Source organism: Apus apus, chromosome 13 (assembly GCF_020740795.1).
Source record: "Apus apus isolate bApuApu2 chromosome 13, bApuApu2.pri.cur, whole genome shotgun sequence".
In the NCBI taxonomy this organism is placed as follows: Eukaryota; Metazoa; Chordata; class Aves; order Apodiformes; family Apodidae; genus Apus; species Apus apus.
In genome coordinates, this window is record NC_067294.1 from 3,222,588 (window position 1) to 3,239,666 (window position 17,079).

General features: G+C 38.9%; 1 protein-coding gene across 5 annotated transcripts in view; it reads right to left on the reverse strand.

Annotated features, from left to right (window-relative positions):
* LOC127389957 (core histone macro-H2A.1) overlaps positions 1 to 17,079 on the reverse strand; it is a 42,952-nt gene that overhangs the window by 14,647 nt on the left and 11,226 nt on the right. For 3 of the 5 annotated variants that reach the window (XM_051631034.1, XM_051631031.1, XM_051631036.1), the window contains exons 3-5: positions 8,188 to 8,294; positions 6,489 to 6,686; positions 3,864 to 3,974 (exon numbers count right to left, since the gene is read on the reverse strand). In XM_051631034.1, the coding sequence (XP_051486994.1) occupies positions 3,864 to 3,974; positions 6,489 to 6,686; positions 8,188 to 8,294 (416 nt within the window). The remainder of the gene's footprint in view (positions 1 to 3,863; positions 3,975 to 6,488; positions 6,687 to 8,187; positions 8,295 to 17,079) is intronic. The other 2 variants (XM_051631035.1, XM_051631033.1) reach the window with 1 other exon arrangement.

Consider the following 17,079-nt stretch of genomic DNA (forward strand, 5'->3'; position numbering starts at 1 on the left):
CAAGCAGTGATCCCTTAAAGGGCCACTTTAATAAAAAAGGAATAACTTGCATATACAAGTGCAACAGAGAATGGATATAACTTCAGGTGACATTTGAACTGAATGTTAGATAAAATGCAGATGGCACTTGGCACATCCAGGACTCCTGTCAAAGCCAAGCCATGTGTTTCTTGGTTCAGACAAAATTACCTTTAAAGTCTTGAACTTTTTTCTGGTGTGAGTTTCATACAGAAAACTAAAGGTGCCTGTTGCCAACAACAGGCTGAGGTCTCTGAAAGTCCAAGCCCTGAGGCTTAGGCTTGAGATCTTGCCACTCTGCCTCTACTCTGTGACTGTTTGAGCAAAAACAAACTAGTGACTCCGCAGGATACCACAGTCCCACTGGGATGACACTTGTGGGATGTGTAATCATTTGTGCATTAACTAGATTGCAAAACTTCATGAGTGTAGCACTAACACAGTTCTACAGGTGTAACTGAAGAGTCCTTTGCTACTCCCTGACCTCTCAGAATTTCTAGCTGAATGCCAGCAGTTACCTAAAGATGTAAGGCAGCCACAGTACTTTTTAAAAACTGAACAATATTAAGGTTTGTAACATTCTCATTTGTATTTTCACTAAGTGAATCTGGGGATGTTAGAAGGATGAAGAGCCATTCTTGCAAATAAAGCCCTTCCCTTCTGCAAACATGGAGCCAAGAAAAAGATTTTTCCCATTAAACAGTTATGAATGACCTGATCCTAGGAACAGGGTTATTTTCTTCCTTCTCTGCATCTAGTGAATTATTTTCTGATCAAGCAGATCAGTTTTGCAGAGCAAAGAGATGTGCTGCAAAGGTGTTCAAGGATGTCACAGGAGGTTTGAAAGATGCTGATGATTTGTTTGGGTTTTTCAGTTTCAGGTTCTGTGTTTGCACTGTAGCTTATTAAGAACACACAGAACACAAAAGTACACTGAAAATCTGTACAAATTCAGGAAAAGTCAAGTAACTGTCATGAATACAAGTACTTTTGCTTTTCAAATGGAAAAGCTCAACATGTTTTAACATACTAAGCTTTCCTACCACTGATGTGGAAGTGCGACTGTATCTCAGTTTCACCAGTGGGGAAGGCAACAGAGACAGAAGAGGTGATTTACAGCATCTCTGAACCAGCCAAAACCAGAAGCCAGGAGTCATGGTTTCCATCCCTTAGCTGAACCACCTAAACACACTCTCCTTCCTGCCCAAGAGACTAGCAGATTTTTCCTTCCCTCAAAATGCTGTTTGAGGGGAGTGAGGCTACACTGAACAGAACAAAGTTTCTTCTCCAGGCAGGCCAAAACCTTCTGCCCTCACATGCTTCAAAAAAAAGCAACATGCACAAGTCTGAGGAATTAACTGCATCACTGCTCTCCAGAATTGCTATGGAAGAAAATTCTTAGTTCATTACTTTTAGGAATACCATGTGGCACTAATTTAAAACAACCATAACAAACCAGATTTTTAAATTTTTTTTTTTTTTTCTGTTAAGCATCACACTTAAACTTGGGTAAATATTTTTAAAAATCAATCTTATCTTTTTAAACAGCAATTGCATGGGGAAATGGCTAAGCAGGAGCATTTCACTGATTCAAAGTCACTGGAGTTTTTATATATAATTGTTATGCTGAACTTGTAAATTTCCAAAATATTTAGCAATTATTTGAGACTTCCATGAGTCACATGGATCATGAATGAGCCCCACTATCAAGGCAGACCCAGTCTGCTCAACCTGCCTGTAGCAGCAGACATGGAGCAGGGAGCTCCTGTCCCAGCCAGGAGCCTCCTGGCCCACCCAAAACACACCTCCTGTTTAGGAGAGAGGATGCATTCAACTCCCACCAATTCCAGGATTGGAAGTTTTATCTTTATCACTAGAAAATCAAAATTATTTTTAACAATGTTGAAAACACATCTTTTCGAAAATAATTTCTGGGGAACGGTCTGAAAATATTTCTAGCAATAAGCCAGTATCCTAAGGCTTTTTTGTTCTTTTTATGCTAAGGAAAATCTCTTTGATCACTACAGTGTAAAGGGGTTTGCATTTTAAGCTTTCCACATTTGCAGTCTTAACGTGAATGCTTAAAAGAATTTAGCTTCATCTAAATGTGCTAATTGAGGGTAAATCAGAACAAAGGCATGAATATATTACTTAGCAGCTCAAACAAGGTAGGGATTTAATTTTTAACTTACACATAACAGGATACAGAAAATTCTTATATTTTTCAGACTGCCTACTTTTCTTAAATTTTTACTCTAACCATTTACTGCCTCTAAAGTCAGTTTCTCACAGGGAATCAAAAGCAAAATATAAGCTGTGCTAGACACAGCTCAACAGCACCTATGTATTCTCTTCCCCTCCAAAGAGAATCCATTTCATTTGGAGTGTTCCCTCACAAGAGACAAATGGCTTTTCATTTTTCTTTCCATTTTAATGTTCATTAAGTGTACTGTGTTATAAATAAAGGCTAAGACCTGGCCCCTCTCGTGTGCAGGGTTAACAGATAATGAACCAGTACGGGGATGAACAGTAATTTTTTTTCAGGGAGCTGCTCTCCAAGAGAATAAGAAAGCCAGAAGGTCTATTTCCCAGTGGAAGGTACCCACTGGAAAGCTCTACAGCAGACCCTGGCTTTGCTCACCACAGTTTAAAGCAGTCTTGGAGTTCATGATCCTCCTCCCCTGAGCAGGACAGCAAAGCCCCATGATTTGCTAGAACAAAAATGCTGGGTCTTGTTACAGGATTCCTATGGTAACTGAAAGGAGTTTAAGCTCAGGTCCAAAAGTCTGATGCTACTTGCTTTCTTGAAGCAGTAACGTAGTTTATGAATTTTGGGTTCTAATTTAGTCATCACAATGTTATTTTAAAAAATATGTTGAAAACCACCTCCCTGGTAATAATCAAGTAACTGCAAACCTGCCAAACCAGCAATCTAGCACTGGCTGTAAAATTAAATGTGGAAAATCAGAAGTCTTGCAAAAAATCATGTTACTCTCATGCATATTAAACTTAGCAAACAAACTGTGGAAGGATAAATGGAGAACAACCTCAGTATGAAAAAAAAATGAGTCAGAGGAGATACATTCCACAATGGACAATGGCTCATCTTTTATGACTCAACACAATGATCTGATTACTGAATGATAGAAGAAAGATGCAGTTTTACTTAACAAAATTTAGTATCATGAACTAAAGGCAGGTTTCAAGATAAAAGACCAAATTAATTTAATGAATTGTCTCTTTAAATGGATCCTCTCTTTAACCAGATATGTATTTGTATTAAACCACCCCACGTCCCAAAGCATATTCACAGGGAAAATAGGATCTTTGACTTCTAGCTTTTCATAAAAGCATCATTCATTATTACACAGCATTAACTTTTGTAAATAACAAAGCAGAACAAAACACAGAATCAATATTAAGAGCAAAAGTCTCAAATAGGTTTTGATCAAACCCTGTAAAGCATTTACATCAGCAATGAAGTGGGCTGCCCACTGGAACAAGACGTGTCATTCTTAGCAAAATCTCATCCTTGGAAGAAGTTCAGCTGTAACAATGATGCTGTTTATGATAAGGTGAGACAGATTACAAGCACACAGGCTTTCCTTCTGGACTGAGTACTTAATTTTGTAGCCATATGAAGACTCATTTATGTCTTTTCACTATGTTCTAAATGTTGTTTTAGGTAATTTCTTTGTTAAAAGACTAATATTATACACCTCACGTGCTCAGTGGGGAAATGTCCGTGGCACCTAGATGTTTTGGGGGAAGGAGGTGGTGGGAGAGGGTGTTCCCTAAGCAGCACTGAAAAACAGGTATTGATTTATAAAAATGCAGGAGCATACCTTCTGGCCAAGAAACAGACTTTTGGTGGACAGGACTGTGAAACCATCTGCAGGAGTTCCCTCTGTTGTGCTGTCAGCACTGGCTGATTTGCTCACTTCTCCCTGCTTCTTCTTCCAAAAATACAGTTAATTAGTTCACTCAAAGCTCAGAGAAAACCCCGCTTAATAACACCAAGATATATGACATGCCATAAATGCTTACCAGGCAATAAAATGCCAGCACAAACACTGGCCTTGGGATTTTCCTTTAGTCTGACTGAAGTGACTGATCTGATGGAATCAATAGGAAAAAATGACCTCAACGTCTGCATATCTACACCAGCCCTGGGATGGGGCACAGCTCAGAACCTGCTTGTCTTAAATGTTGCAGTCTCAAACTTTCAATAGCTTTTTAATGGCTTGTGTGGAAAAAATAAAGTAACTCTTTATAGATACTTATACATACACTTATAGATACACTTGTAGATACAATGTATCTGTGGTGGTTTTGTTAAGGTTAAAACTGACTTGTAGATTGCAGATTTTCTCTCTCTGTGCAGGGAGGTGCTCCCAGATTTTACAACCTGCTTTGAAATCGGACCATTCTTAGAGTCAGAAAAATACATTTACTTTCTACCTCCCCAGTGGAAGGAAATGGGCTAAATAATTTTCTCTGTCTACTTTACATGATCACCTTCATCTCCAGTAAAAGTGTAGGGGGAGAGGGAGCTCCCCTCAACTACCATGCCTTTTTTCAGCTGTGATAGTGAAATAAAATTACAGGTTTCAGGAATGAACTGATTTACTGAATCAAAATGAGAACTAGGAACAGGTAGAAAATGGTGCTTCATGAAGACAGTGATTTGACTGTTGTGGTTATAAACTCAATTGCTGCCAAAAAAGCTTTTAAATTTATTTTTTTTTCAACAAAATTACTACTTAGGATTTAATATCAATATTTGGTGCCTCAGCAATACCTGTCCTGAGCCACCTATTGGCCCTTTCCAAAGTATTTAAGTGAAATCTGTGGCTGAGCAAGTAAAATGACTTAGGTGCAAGGGTACACTGGTGCTTCTAGAAGCTGTAACCACACTTTAATTCACACAAATGTTTTAAAAATTAGATTTTCATGGGTCCTATTGCAGTTCCCCAGGAGTTAACTGTTAGCCAAATACCAATATAGTAAAGCAGACAATACAGTTTATTGTGTGGAAGAAAAACAGAACCCCACAACAGACTTCCTGCTTTTGTAATCAAGTAGAGGGGAAAAAAGTATGCAGATTTAGGGAAATTATTAGTGAATGGTTATTAGAAGCACTGCACTTGAAATGTCAGCTACTAGGCCTTCTAAGAGACAGAACTAAATCCAACAGTTAAAAAAAGTGAAACAATCAGAAGAGTGACCAAATAAACAGTAACAGAGACATTCAGGACGGATACAGCAGCTTTGTTTGCCCATGCAGGCAACTTTTCAAATGCACTGTCCATTTCATGTGAGATTTATGTACTCTTCTTCCTACTTTCATAATCTATTGCTGGACAGTAGCTGTTTTGCAAATAATAATAATAAGAAAGACCCCTCATTACACATGAACACATAAGAAAGTTTCCCTACTCCTACAAACTGAACCTCAGGAAAAAAACAATAAATAAAAATGAAGTAATGTTCTTAGCTTAAAAAAAATTTAAAATGTTACTCTTAGTTTCCCAGTGTAAGAAAAATCACATTTTGGTCCTCTTGTTCCTCTCACCTCCACACTTCATTTTGATTTGTTCTATTACTAGGAATTAAAAAAAAAACAACAAAAAACATGGAAGATTCTAATCTATAAAATACCAAAGACAGCGGGGGTTATATTTATGGATCTTTAGCTCAACCAAATTCTGTGTAGCCACAATAGAGTTTCTCTGATGCTGCAAGAAACTCAGCTACCTGCTCTAGCAGTAGGAGAAAGAGAATTTCACACGCCATGGATTTCATCAGATCAGCTGAGAGGAATCTTATACTAAGCTGGCCCAAAAAACCACAAAACAAAGCAAAAATCCCATATTAATAACAAAACAGACAAATACAACACTTGAAAACAGAACTCAGACATTCTAATAGCTGAGGACATTATTACAACTCAGGGGACGGAGGCTGCTCTTTTCCTTCAATATTTACAGCTGCAAAATGCTGCTCTCGTGTGACCTCCCTTCTGAAATAAATACACATCCCCTGTTTCTTGCAGACACATCAACACCTGAACAAAGTCCAAGGCAGTTCACTCAGTCTAGCCCCCTGCAGGCACCTGTGCTGTCCCAGCAAGGCCCTCCAGCTGCTCTGTAAGGTCTCCTTTGCCCACCAGTCAGGTGGAACTGCTGTGGCCCGCTGGGCTCTGTTCAGCCTCTTGGTGCCTCCAGGCTGTGCTCACCTAATGACTCTGCTGCACAAAGAACAGAGCATTTGCAGCTCTCCTGCCTGTGCTGCAGACCTCAGCTACCTCTGAGGGTTTTCAGATGCCAGCCACACAGGGAGAGGGCTGTGCTCCTTCAGCATTTGCTTTTCCTGCTACTGAACCCCCTTGGAACAGAACATCTCCTTACACCACGCTCCGTACAGCTACCAGCAGCTTGTCTGGGTTCCAAATAAGCAGGTGACTGTACCTTGGATTTCCTTGCCCCTTTCTTGCCGCCTGTTTTCTTTGATACAGTTTTTTTCTGTGATGGAGACTTTGCCTTCTTTGCTGGAGGTGGAGTGATGATGGCTTCCAGTTTGCCTTTTGATCCCCGCTTCTTTGCCAACAGCTCTGGGTGAATGTTGGGCAACACTCCCCCACTGGCTATGGTGACTCCTTTCAATAGCTAAAGCAAAACGAAAAGTTTCCACATTTCAGCATCTACTCACCAAAAAAGAGAAACAGCATTTACTGCAAACTTGGTACACCACTTTAAATTGGTTCTTGCACGTTTCTCAACACACATTATCCTTGAAGGACAGAGCCTTGAAATGTATGAAGTGGAGCTGATCACGTACTGAATTTTAACTCTAAAGGGAATATGTTTTCTTCTTGCACAGACTCTTGGTAGTGTCAGTATCTCCTGGGCTCACACAAGCTCTGTTTCTGTGAAGCTGTGCCATACAGGCTGTCACCCAGCCACCAGAAAACAGGACAGCCCTGCCCACAGACATGAGGGCTCTGCAGGGCAGCCTGTGTGAGTCCACAGTGCAGGACTGCATGGGGCACCAGGCTGGGGAGAACCCAAGACATGACCCAATTGCTCAATTTTCTTGAAAGGGTTTTTTTAAAAAAACAGATTTTTTTTTTCTTTGAAAAATAAACTTCAAATGGAGGATAACATTTATACAAATCTTTATACTTAGAAGTCTTTCTTAAAAAAATCATTCTGTAGTTGCAGAAAAGCAGGTCAATATTCAAAAGTGTGCAGTTCATTCAAGCCTTTAAAAGCAGAGGTGAAACACATCATGTTCTGTATTTAAAATTACTCTAAACTGTATTTTACACATCTAACTGGGACTGATTCTCTAGTCAGGAGGATACAAACAGTGACATCAAAGTCCCTCTGGTATTCCCACCTTCTGGTTTGTGTTTACTGCTCCCCACCCACAGCTCAAAGAGGCTCCAAGCTTACCAAGGGATGATGGCTGGGAAGCATTACCACATTTCAGACAAAGCCAGGAGGTTGGTTTGGTGATATTATTATTCTTTCTTTCCTGCTCCATTATGATACACGGGTTTGGAAAAAGTATCTTTTCAGATGTGTTTTTACAGCACCTCACACAAGGGGACATTAATCCCAGCCAGTGTCTCTGGCTGACAGCAAAACACTGTAATAATAAGGCAAATATTTTTATATTTTTTTTCTTTTGCTAAGTTAAAGGCATCTTGGAATCTGCAAAGGACACAGACTTGCAAGAGTTTCAAAGCTCTTAATTCTGTGGTCACAATGACAGACTTCAAAGGGAACAGGATAGGTTCCACTGAGTCCTAAGCTGCTTAAGGAGGCAAAAAAAAACCAAACAAAAAGCATCTCTAGGATTTTCTCCATGTCTCTGTAGAGTTTATGACAACATCCCACTCTAACAGAATTGGCTGTAACAGTGTGAGCAAATGTCATATGACATTTCCATTGCATTTTCACACATTTTAAGTCTCCTGAAAGACATACTTCAGCTGAGTGCTGTCATTAGTTACACAGGCAGTGTGGTAGTGAGGGAACGAGCTGCTTCCTGGTGGGCTACTCAATAAGGAGATGTCTTGAGCTACAATTCAACTCTATGGAAAGACAATTTTAAAAGCCCTAAAGGAAATCCTTGGCCCTCACACAGTGGAGATTTTCTTACCTGATTTAATTCTTCATCATTTGCTACAGCCAACAGAATGTGTCTAGGAGTGACTCGACCCTTCTTGTTGTCCCTTGCTGCATTTCCAGCCAATTCGAGAATTTCCGCTGGGGAAAAAGTAAAACCCCTTTTAATTACATTGTGATCATTAAGAAAAATCAATGTGTTATTTAGCATCCATGCAGAAAGTTAGCTGAATTACATCATGTCGTTCCTAACTAGTGTAGAATACCCTCAACAGACATATAACCCGAACATTATCATTTTCTTTTTGCACGTCTAATCAGCAAAGGGATAATTCACACTTGATTCCTGAGGTCTAAACAATTTTTCTTTCTTGTCCTTTTAAAGCAGTCCCCAGGATTTTTTACTTTTCCATGCTCTCCTCAAGGGTAATGTGTGTTCATCTCCTAAGATCCCTCTCCTATCAGGTGATGAAGTACTAGATGTACAATTGCTTTTTTTTTTTTCTTCCCCTCAGACCTGTCATAAAAGTGAGCTCTGGCTTGCACTGCTTCTACTTTTTATTACTGGAAAAGATGTATTCTCAGTTTCTCATCTTTAACATCATGGAAGCACTATCCAAGTTAGGACACTAAATATACAGACTCTGCTGCCACACAGACTTAATGATTTTTTCTCTCTTTGAGACCAAGTTTCTGTCCAGAAAAGTAATTGATAAATCATGTTTCTTTGCTCATAGTAAATTATCTCCTTAGAAGAAATTTCAAGCCCTGACAAAATACATGTAACAGCTGTGCATACGATGGCTCTTGTTGGAATTAGGAAAGATTAATTTGAACCCTTGCAAGGTTCTATAAAGTAAAAAGCTAGAGCATTACCTGGTAACTTATCTGTCTTCAACTCAACAAGCCTTAGGCAAAGAATGAAATTAATTAAAAGTCTGGGGAAATTAAAAAAAGTCTGGGGAACAATTAAAAAAAATGACATAACATGTTTATCTGACTTTGCAATTCTGTCTTATTGCTGTCTCCATTATACACAACCTTTCATCTCCCTCTGTACAGACCGTGTTTCACTATTGCTTTTGGCACATTTCCTTTTGCAAACCTAGTAACATTTGGAGAATGAGAGAAAATGAAAATACCTTTTTTAACATCTATTACACATTAATATATTAAAAATTAATATTAGAATATGGTATGAGATTGATTTCACATTTAAGAATTGACTATACCATGAAAGCTCTCCCATAAGCTTCCTTCAGAGGCAAATAGAACTGAGTAAGACATTAATCTGGAAATAAAAAAGACTAAAATTAAAGCTCACATGACCACATACCTTTACCATAACACATAGTAAATCTTAAGTAATACTATGTAGCACAGACCATGCTTTTTCATTAGGCTGAATTTAACATAATTCTACAATTATTTTTCATTGTAAGTTCCATAATAAGCTAGTTATGACAATGACTGGAAAACTTACAGCTGCTTCTGGATTTTCCACAGTCCAGCTTCAGTGAGGATTTTGGTAGGATTTCACCATTTTGTGTTGTTCAAAGAGCACAATTAACTTTATTATAGGGTGAGCTAGAATATTAAGTCTAAGCCCCCAAAACTAACTCAACATTTCATGCTGACAACAATTGCTTTAATTTATTTTTAAAGAAGGATTAGTGGGGTAAGGTCAACCTGACTATGCTTTCCACACCCCCAAAGAACTCAATTAAGCTGCCATGATCCTTTTCACATACTTCTTCAAAGCCACAGCTCAGACATCTGAGGTTTAGCTTGTACTCAGCACTGCACACAGTGCCTGTTGTGACAGGAGACCTGGATCCCCTTCCAAGGGACAAGCTGTGCTCTGCGTTCCACCCTGTGCATCCCCACCAACCTCACCAGGAGTCTGTGTCACTGTAGTAACCCCAGCATCTCCACCTCTCTAGACCAGGAATTGTTTTGCTTGTACCTCAGACTGGCTGAAGAGCATGGGGAGGACCTGGTGCAAACAGCAGACTGCTTTTTGCTTTGCCTCTGCTTCCCCCACCTCTGAACTGCATCAGGCTCTGCTGAACAGTCAGACCGTGTTACTCCCTGCAACTGATCAGCATAACTATGCAGACAGGTCATGCTGTAACTAAAGAGTCTAAGAAAGTGTTATGCCTGTAAAGCACAGAGGAATGTTTTATTTGTTCCTCGTAAAACTAAAATGTCTGCCTTGTACAGTGGAGAACTGTTCTTGTAAGTGCTAAGCCCTCTTCCTTGGACAGGAAACTCATTTTGAAATTACAGTTTTCTAATGGTCCTTTAGGGAAGTTGAGGTACCCCACTTCCTCTGCAGGAACAGAGCGCTTTGCACTGGTGCTGAGGGCCACAGCAGAGGAGCCTGGAGAGGGGGAAGAGAGGAGGAGGGCATGGAGGGTGGAATTTTTCTCCTGGCCTTCTCCTCAGCTCTTCAATAACAACCACGTTTTGCTTGTGCACACGGAGAGACCAACAGCACAGAGCAAAGCAAAGCTCAGTTATGCACACAAGTCTGGTCAAAGGAGGACCCTCCCCATGTAAAAACCAGCTCAGGAGCTCTTGCAGCTGAGACCAATACAGGCAACTTTGTTTTTTTTATTTATTTAGCACTGGGACAAACCCAATCCAAACCCAACAGACCAGAGCACTTCCAAATGCTAGAAATGAAGACTTTCTGGATGCAAATGGGATCCAGACTCCTTGCCTGGATTTTGCTTGCAGTCACCTTTACCTTCACATCTGTTTGATGCTACTTTAATTATAAAGATTTAAATGGTGTTTCACCCATATTTTAAAACAAATTTGAAATTAAATTAAAATCTAGCTCTGTCTGTGAGGGAGCTGACCCAGTTTCCCCGAGTAATCACTCTGGATTTAGATGTGGAGATACAAAGAGTAGTAAGTGGGAAAAGATAGTTAAGAGTTGAGATTGGATCTGAATTCTTAGATCCCAGACCCACCTTTGGAAGTGCCATTCTACCAGGTTCAAAGGTCTGACTGATTGAAGAGCTGTTTCATTAAAGGTAATCTTCCCAGAGTGGGAAAACAGAGACACTCAAAAATCAACTCCAAACTGACCAGTGTCAAGAGAGAAAGCTTTGCTTGTGAAGTGTTGAGGCAAAAGAAAATGTTCAGAGCTTCCATGACATCAGGCTTCACTCAGCTTGCAGTTATCCAGCCAGCAGACCAAAAGAAGAACATTTTCCAAAACTTGAGGCCTCACAAAAAGGATGCTAGTTGCACAACATCTATTCCATTCCTTTCATACATGTACTCAAGGCATTTCCCCCCTAGAGAATAATTAGACCACCCCACTCTGGCAAAAGGCAACAACAAGACACTTTACACAACTACTGAGCAACAACATCTCTTTTTTTTGTTTGTTTTAATGAGGAAAATACACAAGTTACTCAATATTATAAGCTTTTGAAAGCGTAATTCTTCAATTGTTACTTACTGAAATCTGAGGTTCCTAGCAAGAGATACTCTTTATATTTACACAAAGGACTTTTTCTGTGCTTTTGAATAACTTCAAATGAAAAAGGCAAAGCAACGTGTATTGCTTTAACTGCAGACAGAAGCCAATCCAGTTAAAAAGCTGTGAGAAGTATAGAAATAGGAAAAAAAAATTTAGTAGGAATGCTATGTCAGCATGTGATGTATTAATGTAAGGACAAGAAAAAGGATGGATGCCTTAATCCAACTAGAACATGAACATATAAAATTGATTTTAAAAGACATACTTATGATTAATATTTTTCTTCTTTTCAGTCATCACTCAAGTCAAAAGTTGAGGTGGAAAAAGAAAGTCCTAAAAGTAAATGAATTTTCTCTTAAATTTTAATGTAAAGGTAGTTATCATTTATATAAATTGAAAAAATCCTTTGTAATATTTAAAACTAGGCAGATGGGAATGGGTAGGGAAAACTGGTCTATGCCTGTTCTCAGTACTTGAACCAAAACTGCTTTGCTTCTGCTGAGGTTTTTAAAAGTTCAGTTAAATATATTTAAAGGAGAAAAGAAAACAGGTTGTATATTTAAGTCTGAGATAAGACCACAGCAATATCTGTTGTCAGGGCACTTCCTACTCAAGCACAACCAAAAATTGTGAGAAGTCTCCACAGAAACCTCATCCTGAAGCAAGTTTTCAGGGCAAGTTTCTCATAATTTCCTTGCAGACACTCTGATCTCTGGTTATCTCTTGGACATCTCACTAAGTTCCTAATTTCATTATTTCCGTTTCCCTGTTTCACAGTGGGTCTACTCTGCCTTGAATACTGCTGCTTTGGTATTTCACAACACTTGCAATTTTGGAACAAGAACTAAACACAAGGTTAAAATGAAACAAATTACTAATTACTAGGGCAGAACAAAGCAGGCACAGTAGCAACTGCTGCCCTGGCCAGCAACAAAAGCAAACACATTCTTCTCCCACTCCTGGAGAATCCTCTAGTTCATTTACTCTAATGTTCAAACAAAATATCACTGGTCATTAATGAAGAAAACTCCTTTAAAGCCTAAATGAAAAGGCTTTTAGCTTACCATGCATTTCAAGTTATAATATTTCTAAATGTAGTACTTCATTTATTCTGGTCTGAGTTCATCCCCAAAATGTTTTTCCTTTCCTCTTTTTTTATTTTGGTTTACATCTCCAGCTAAACCACTTTTGTTCCATTGAATTCCTTTATTCACCTTCTCTTCAGGGAGATGAAGTCATTGCTTTGAAAATTAAACTCTTAACAACTAACAGGTGATGTGCTGACACAAGGCCAGTTTCTGAACACTCAAGTTCCAACAGGAAAAAGTCATGGGTTTCTAAAAAAAAAAAGTGAAGCTTCTTCTCAAAAGAAAATTGATAACAATATCCAGAAATGAAAGAAAAATGAATGTTGTTACAATTCCACTGAGAAAATACATACTTGCTACAAAGCCAACTACATGACAAGGAGTCTGTTTATTGTACTGTAAATTAATCATCCGTCCATCAGCATTTTATTGACTTCAGAATCATTTCACATGATTCCAGAAGGTTTTAACCCAATCAACCCCAATCAACCAAGACTGTTAAGAGCTTCCTGCATTCTTCTCTCTCTCTCTATTCCACCCAGTCCCAGTGGAATCTGCAGTTGCAAGAGTGAAGGTAGAATAATTTAAAAACACTTTCCCTCTTATGCATTCCAACAAAACAGTTCTCAGCCTTGGTTCAGAGTCATGGAAATGTGATGCAGTGAAAATCAGTTCAAGAAACTTTACTGCTTTAAACAAGCCTTGATGAAACCTCAGCTCTCAGCAGGGCAATCATTCCCTTTGGATGTGATAAAAACCCCAAACCCTTCAGTCTTTAGTGTCTGAGCTGTATCAAAACTACGGCCCTTAAAGGAGAAACTGTGAACTTTGCCAAGTTTTTTGAGTTTTGCATTTCTGTGAGGCAGATGACAGACTGATGTTTACATAAAACTCAAGTTCAGGCCACAAAAGCCACTTCCACTTAGAGCCTTCTGATCTGACTCACACTTCTTTTAATTTCTTTCCTACACTTTAATACCATCCATTATTTTTCTGGTAAGAGATCCAAAGTTTTATTGCTTGGTGTTTTTTTAAATGTCTTGGTTTGCTATTGATCTGTTAAAGGCAAGAGAGCTCACTTTTCAAGGAAACCTGAAAGTCAGTTTCACCTCAAATGTTATCTATCACAACAGTCACAAGCTAAGCACAAATTTCAAGAGTCTATTTCTTCTCCAGTGACTTCAAGAATCCTGATCTAACTTAAACTTTTTTTTCTTTTTCAGTGGGGTTTCCTCTAGCTAGCAGTTTACACTTTGCTGTTACTCCTAACAGTTTACATATGTCTTAGAAACGCACTCTAACATGATTAAAATAAATGCTGTCAGACATTCCTTGTTCAAGTGCAGCACGTCCACTTTGGTCTGGCTGCTAGAGGAGAGGAGACTACTCATGTCTTCAGACTTGGTCCTCACTTAAGTCTGACCTTTGCAGGCACATGGTAGGAACTTGCATTTCCAAACATTAAAAAAAGTTGGGTGGCAGATGCCAATCAGCTGCTGAAACTCAGTCAACATAAGATTATTAAGGAAAAATAAAAAGAGATGACCTGATATTGAAATTTTGGATTTGACTGAAGTGACCCCAAAGCCTGGGCTTGGATGAGGAAATGGATCAGTGTATCAAGGTGTGCCCACAGCCCTACAAGGGGGCAAGACACACAAGTCAGTGTGAAAGGCTTTCCTAAACAAGGTCCTGAGACAATACAACCCATACATGCTGTGCTCTCCTGTTTACAGTGCATTTGCTCTTCTCAACAGGAGATACAAGTTAAGACAAAGTTAAGGAGTAGGAAAAAAAATGTGTAGCAAAACCAGCCTTATTTTTGTTTTACACTTCACATAAACTCCAGTCATCAAAACAAAGGGTGATACCAAGACTAAATTGAACAGCAATTGATATTAGAAGCCATTATTTTGTTGCAGCTTAACCAAACAGGTGTAATGACTGTTACTACAAAAAAAAAATTTCATTCTAGATCTCAGAATACTAAAATATAACTTAAATGTAAGTTTTCAAGGGAGAAAAATATTCAGTGGCCATGATGAAAAAAGAAACCAGTCCAGTGCAGCATTTTTTACATTATCTGAATATGACATATATCACAATGCAGATTCTGATGCACATTTACCCCTCTGAAATAAGAGTCTATGCTGACATATCAGTACACACTGCTTGGGTTTTTATTATGAGAAAACACTTTCATTTTTATCATTTTTCATCAAACCTGACCCATGTATTTTGGAGAGTACATTAGGACCCTAATTGGGCAAGTAACTTTGTAACAGCTTTTGTAACTCAGAGATCCACTGAAGTTTATGGCACTGCAAGTGAAGGCAGGCACATAGGTGTTTCCAGGGCTGGAGCCAAGGAGGAGTTTATCACTGAAAGAAAACTCTTTCTTTGTATAGATCTGAAGCAGCTCCATCATGCAATTGTAAGTTCAGAAAGAAAATTGGTTATTCAATCGATAACAATACAAAATTTAAAATCTGAAGAGGCAATTCTTTCAAGAATTACAACTTTAAATTGTGACAGTCTCACTCCTGTTAAGAGAATGACACAAGTCTCCTGGACCAGAGGAATGTTACAAAGGAGCTTTGTTATGATGATACTTTCCAAAGGTCTCTGCTTGCAAGGTTATTGCCATAAACAACCCAGCTGTATTTTAGCTCCAGTATTAATCCATATTAAAAAACACAGTGGATCTGAAGAGGTGGTTTCATGTTTGCTCAAGTAAGCCAGAGGAGCTACAAGCCCCTGTGTTATTTTAAACTTCTTTTGGAACACAGTTTGTGGCACTAAACTGTACTAGGGACTAGTGTTTCTAAAGCTGCCTGTTTAAACAGAAGCAATGGATCTTGCTAGTGAATGCATGTTTCAATAGTATCAAAAAGATACTGCCCATTAATTATCTTCTAACATGTCTTTACTCCCTAGGGACAGTTATTGATGGAATTCTCAGAATGCCTGGAAGTTGAATCTACTTTTAACTTCATGCTTTTTTACTGTGGACCCCTGAGCTCCCTCTGCTTCCAAGCAGAAGTTCAGCAGCACATCTGCTTTGACAAACAGGGCAAATCATTGTTTTCCTCTGTGACCCTGTAAAAACTTTCAGCAGCAAGCAGAACACAAGAGGTGAACAGCAGTTCAAGTTGATCAGCTTGCACATTGGAAAGTGAGCATCTGAAGTGAGCAGTTAAACTTACTGCATTCAGGAAGGACTTTCATTTTGCAGCCAATCAGCAGCTGGCTTAAGAAAGTTTTCCACATCGAAAATTAACCAAGATGAAAATGCAACGAACTGAGCTCCAGCACATGAACCTCCATTAAGGGATTCTGGTGACATCAGAAAGCCTGGAAACAAAAACTCAGGTAAGCACCAGAATGCCTCAGATGCAATTCTAACCCTGGGATTCAAAAGGTGCTTATTTTACATTGTAACAAAATACATGAGCAACAGTACACAATGGGCAATAAAAATCCAGTTGAGAAAAAAAACCTAACGGAGAAAACAGACATTCAACATTTTCTCCTGCCTCACTTCAGTATGTACAGAACAAATATAAATCAAAGTCTCATTTCTTCTGTATTCCTGTTCTCCTGCTGTTTTATAAACTTCTCTTTCTCCTCATTTGCTGTGACATTTTGTCAATTGAAAATTATTTACAATGTAAAGAAGACGATGGGGGGCAGGGGAGCAGAAATCACTTGCAGGCCTGGCTCTTGCTGCCTTTAGATATGCCTAAGAGATTTCTATTTTTTAAGGGCAGAGGAGTGTCTCTTCCAGTTAGTGTGGACTATATTGTTACTGGTGCAAGCTATACATCTGAAGGGAGCAAGATGTATGGTGGCTTGATCAGTGCTGACAAACACAAACCACACAACTTCACCTGTGGAAGGAAGTCTGTGGCCATCCCCTCGGCTGAGCTAGTATTTTCTTTTTTGACACAAACTGATACTAATGTTCTAACTACTTTGCAGGGAAAATAGGGAGTGGATTGCAGTTTTCTGAAGTACATGTTAGGGAAGATAAATAGGCAATGAACCATTGTAAAACAAGTGCTGCAATAAGGAAAGAAGACAAAAGGAATAATTAACACTGAACTTCTTGCCAGCTTAAAGTGGTTGATAATGTTTAAAATTAGTTCTGCTGCATAAACAGAAATTAATCAAATATTCTGACTATTCCCTGCAAGACAGGCAGCACTGCATGAACTGCTACTGCAAAGAAGGAAAAGAATTAAGAAACATGCATTACAGTCCTTCAGCATCCACACTATTCCTCCAGAGCAAAGGAAGGAAGTATATTCACCTGCTTCAGTACAGGCAAAACTCAAGA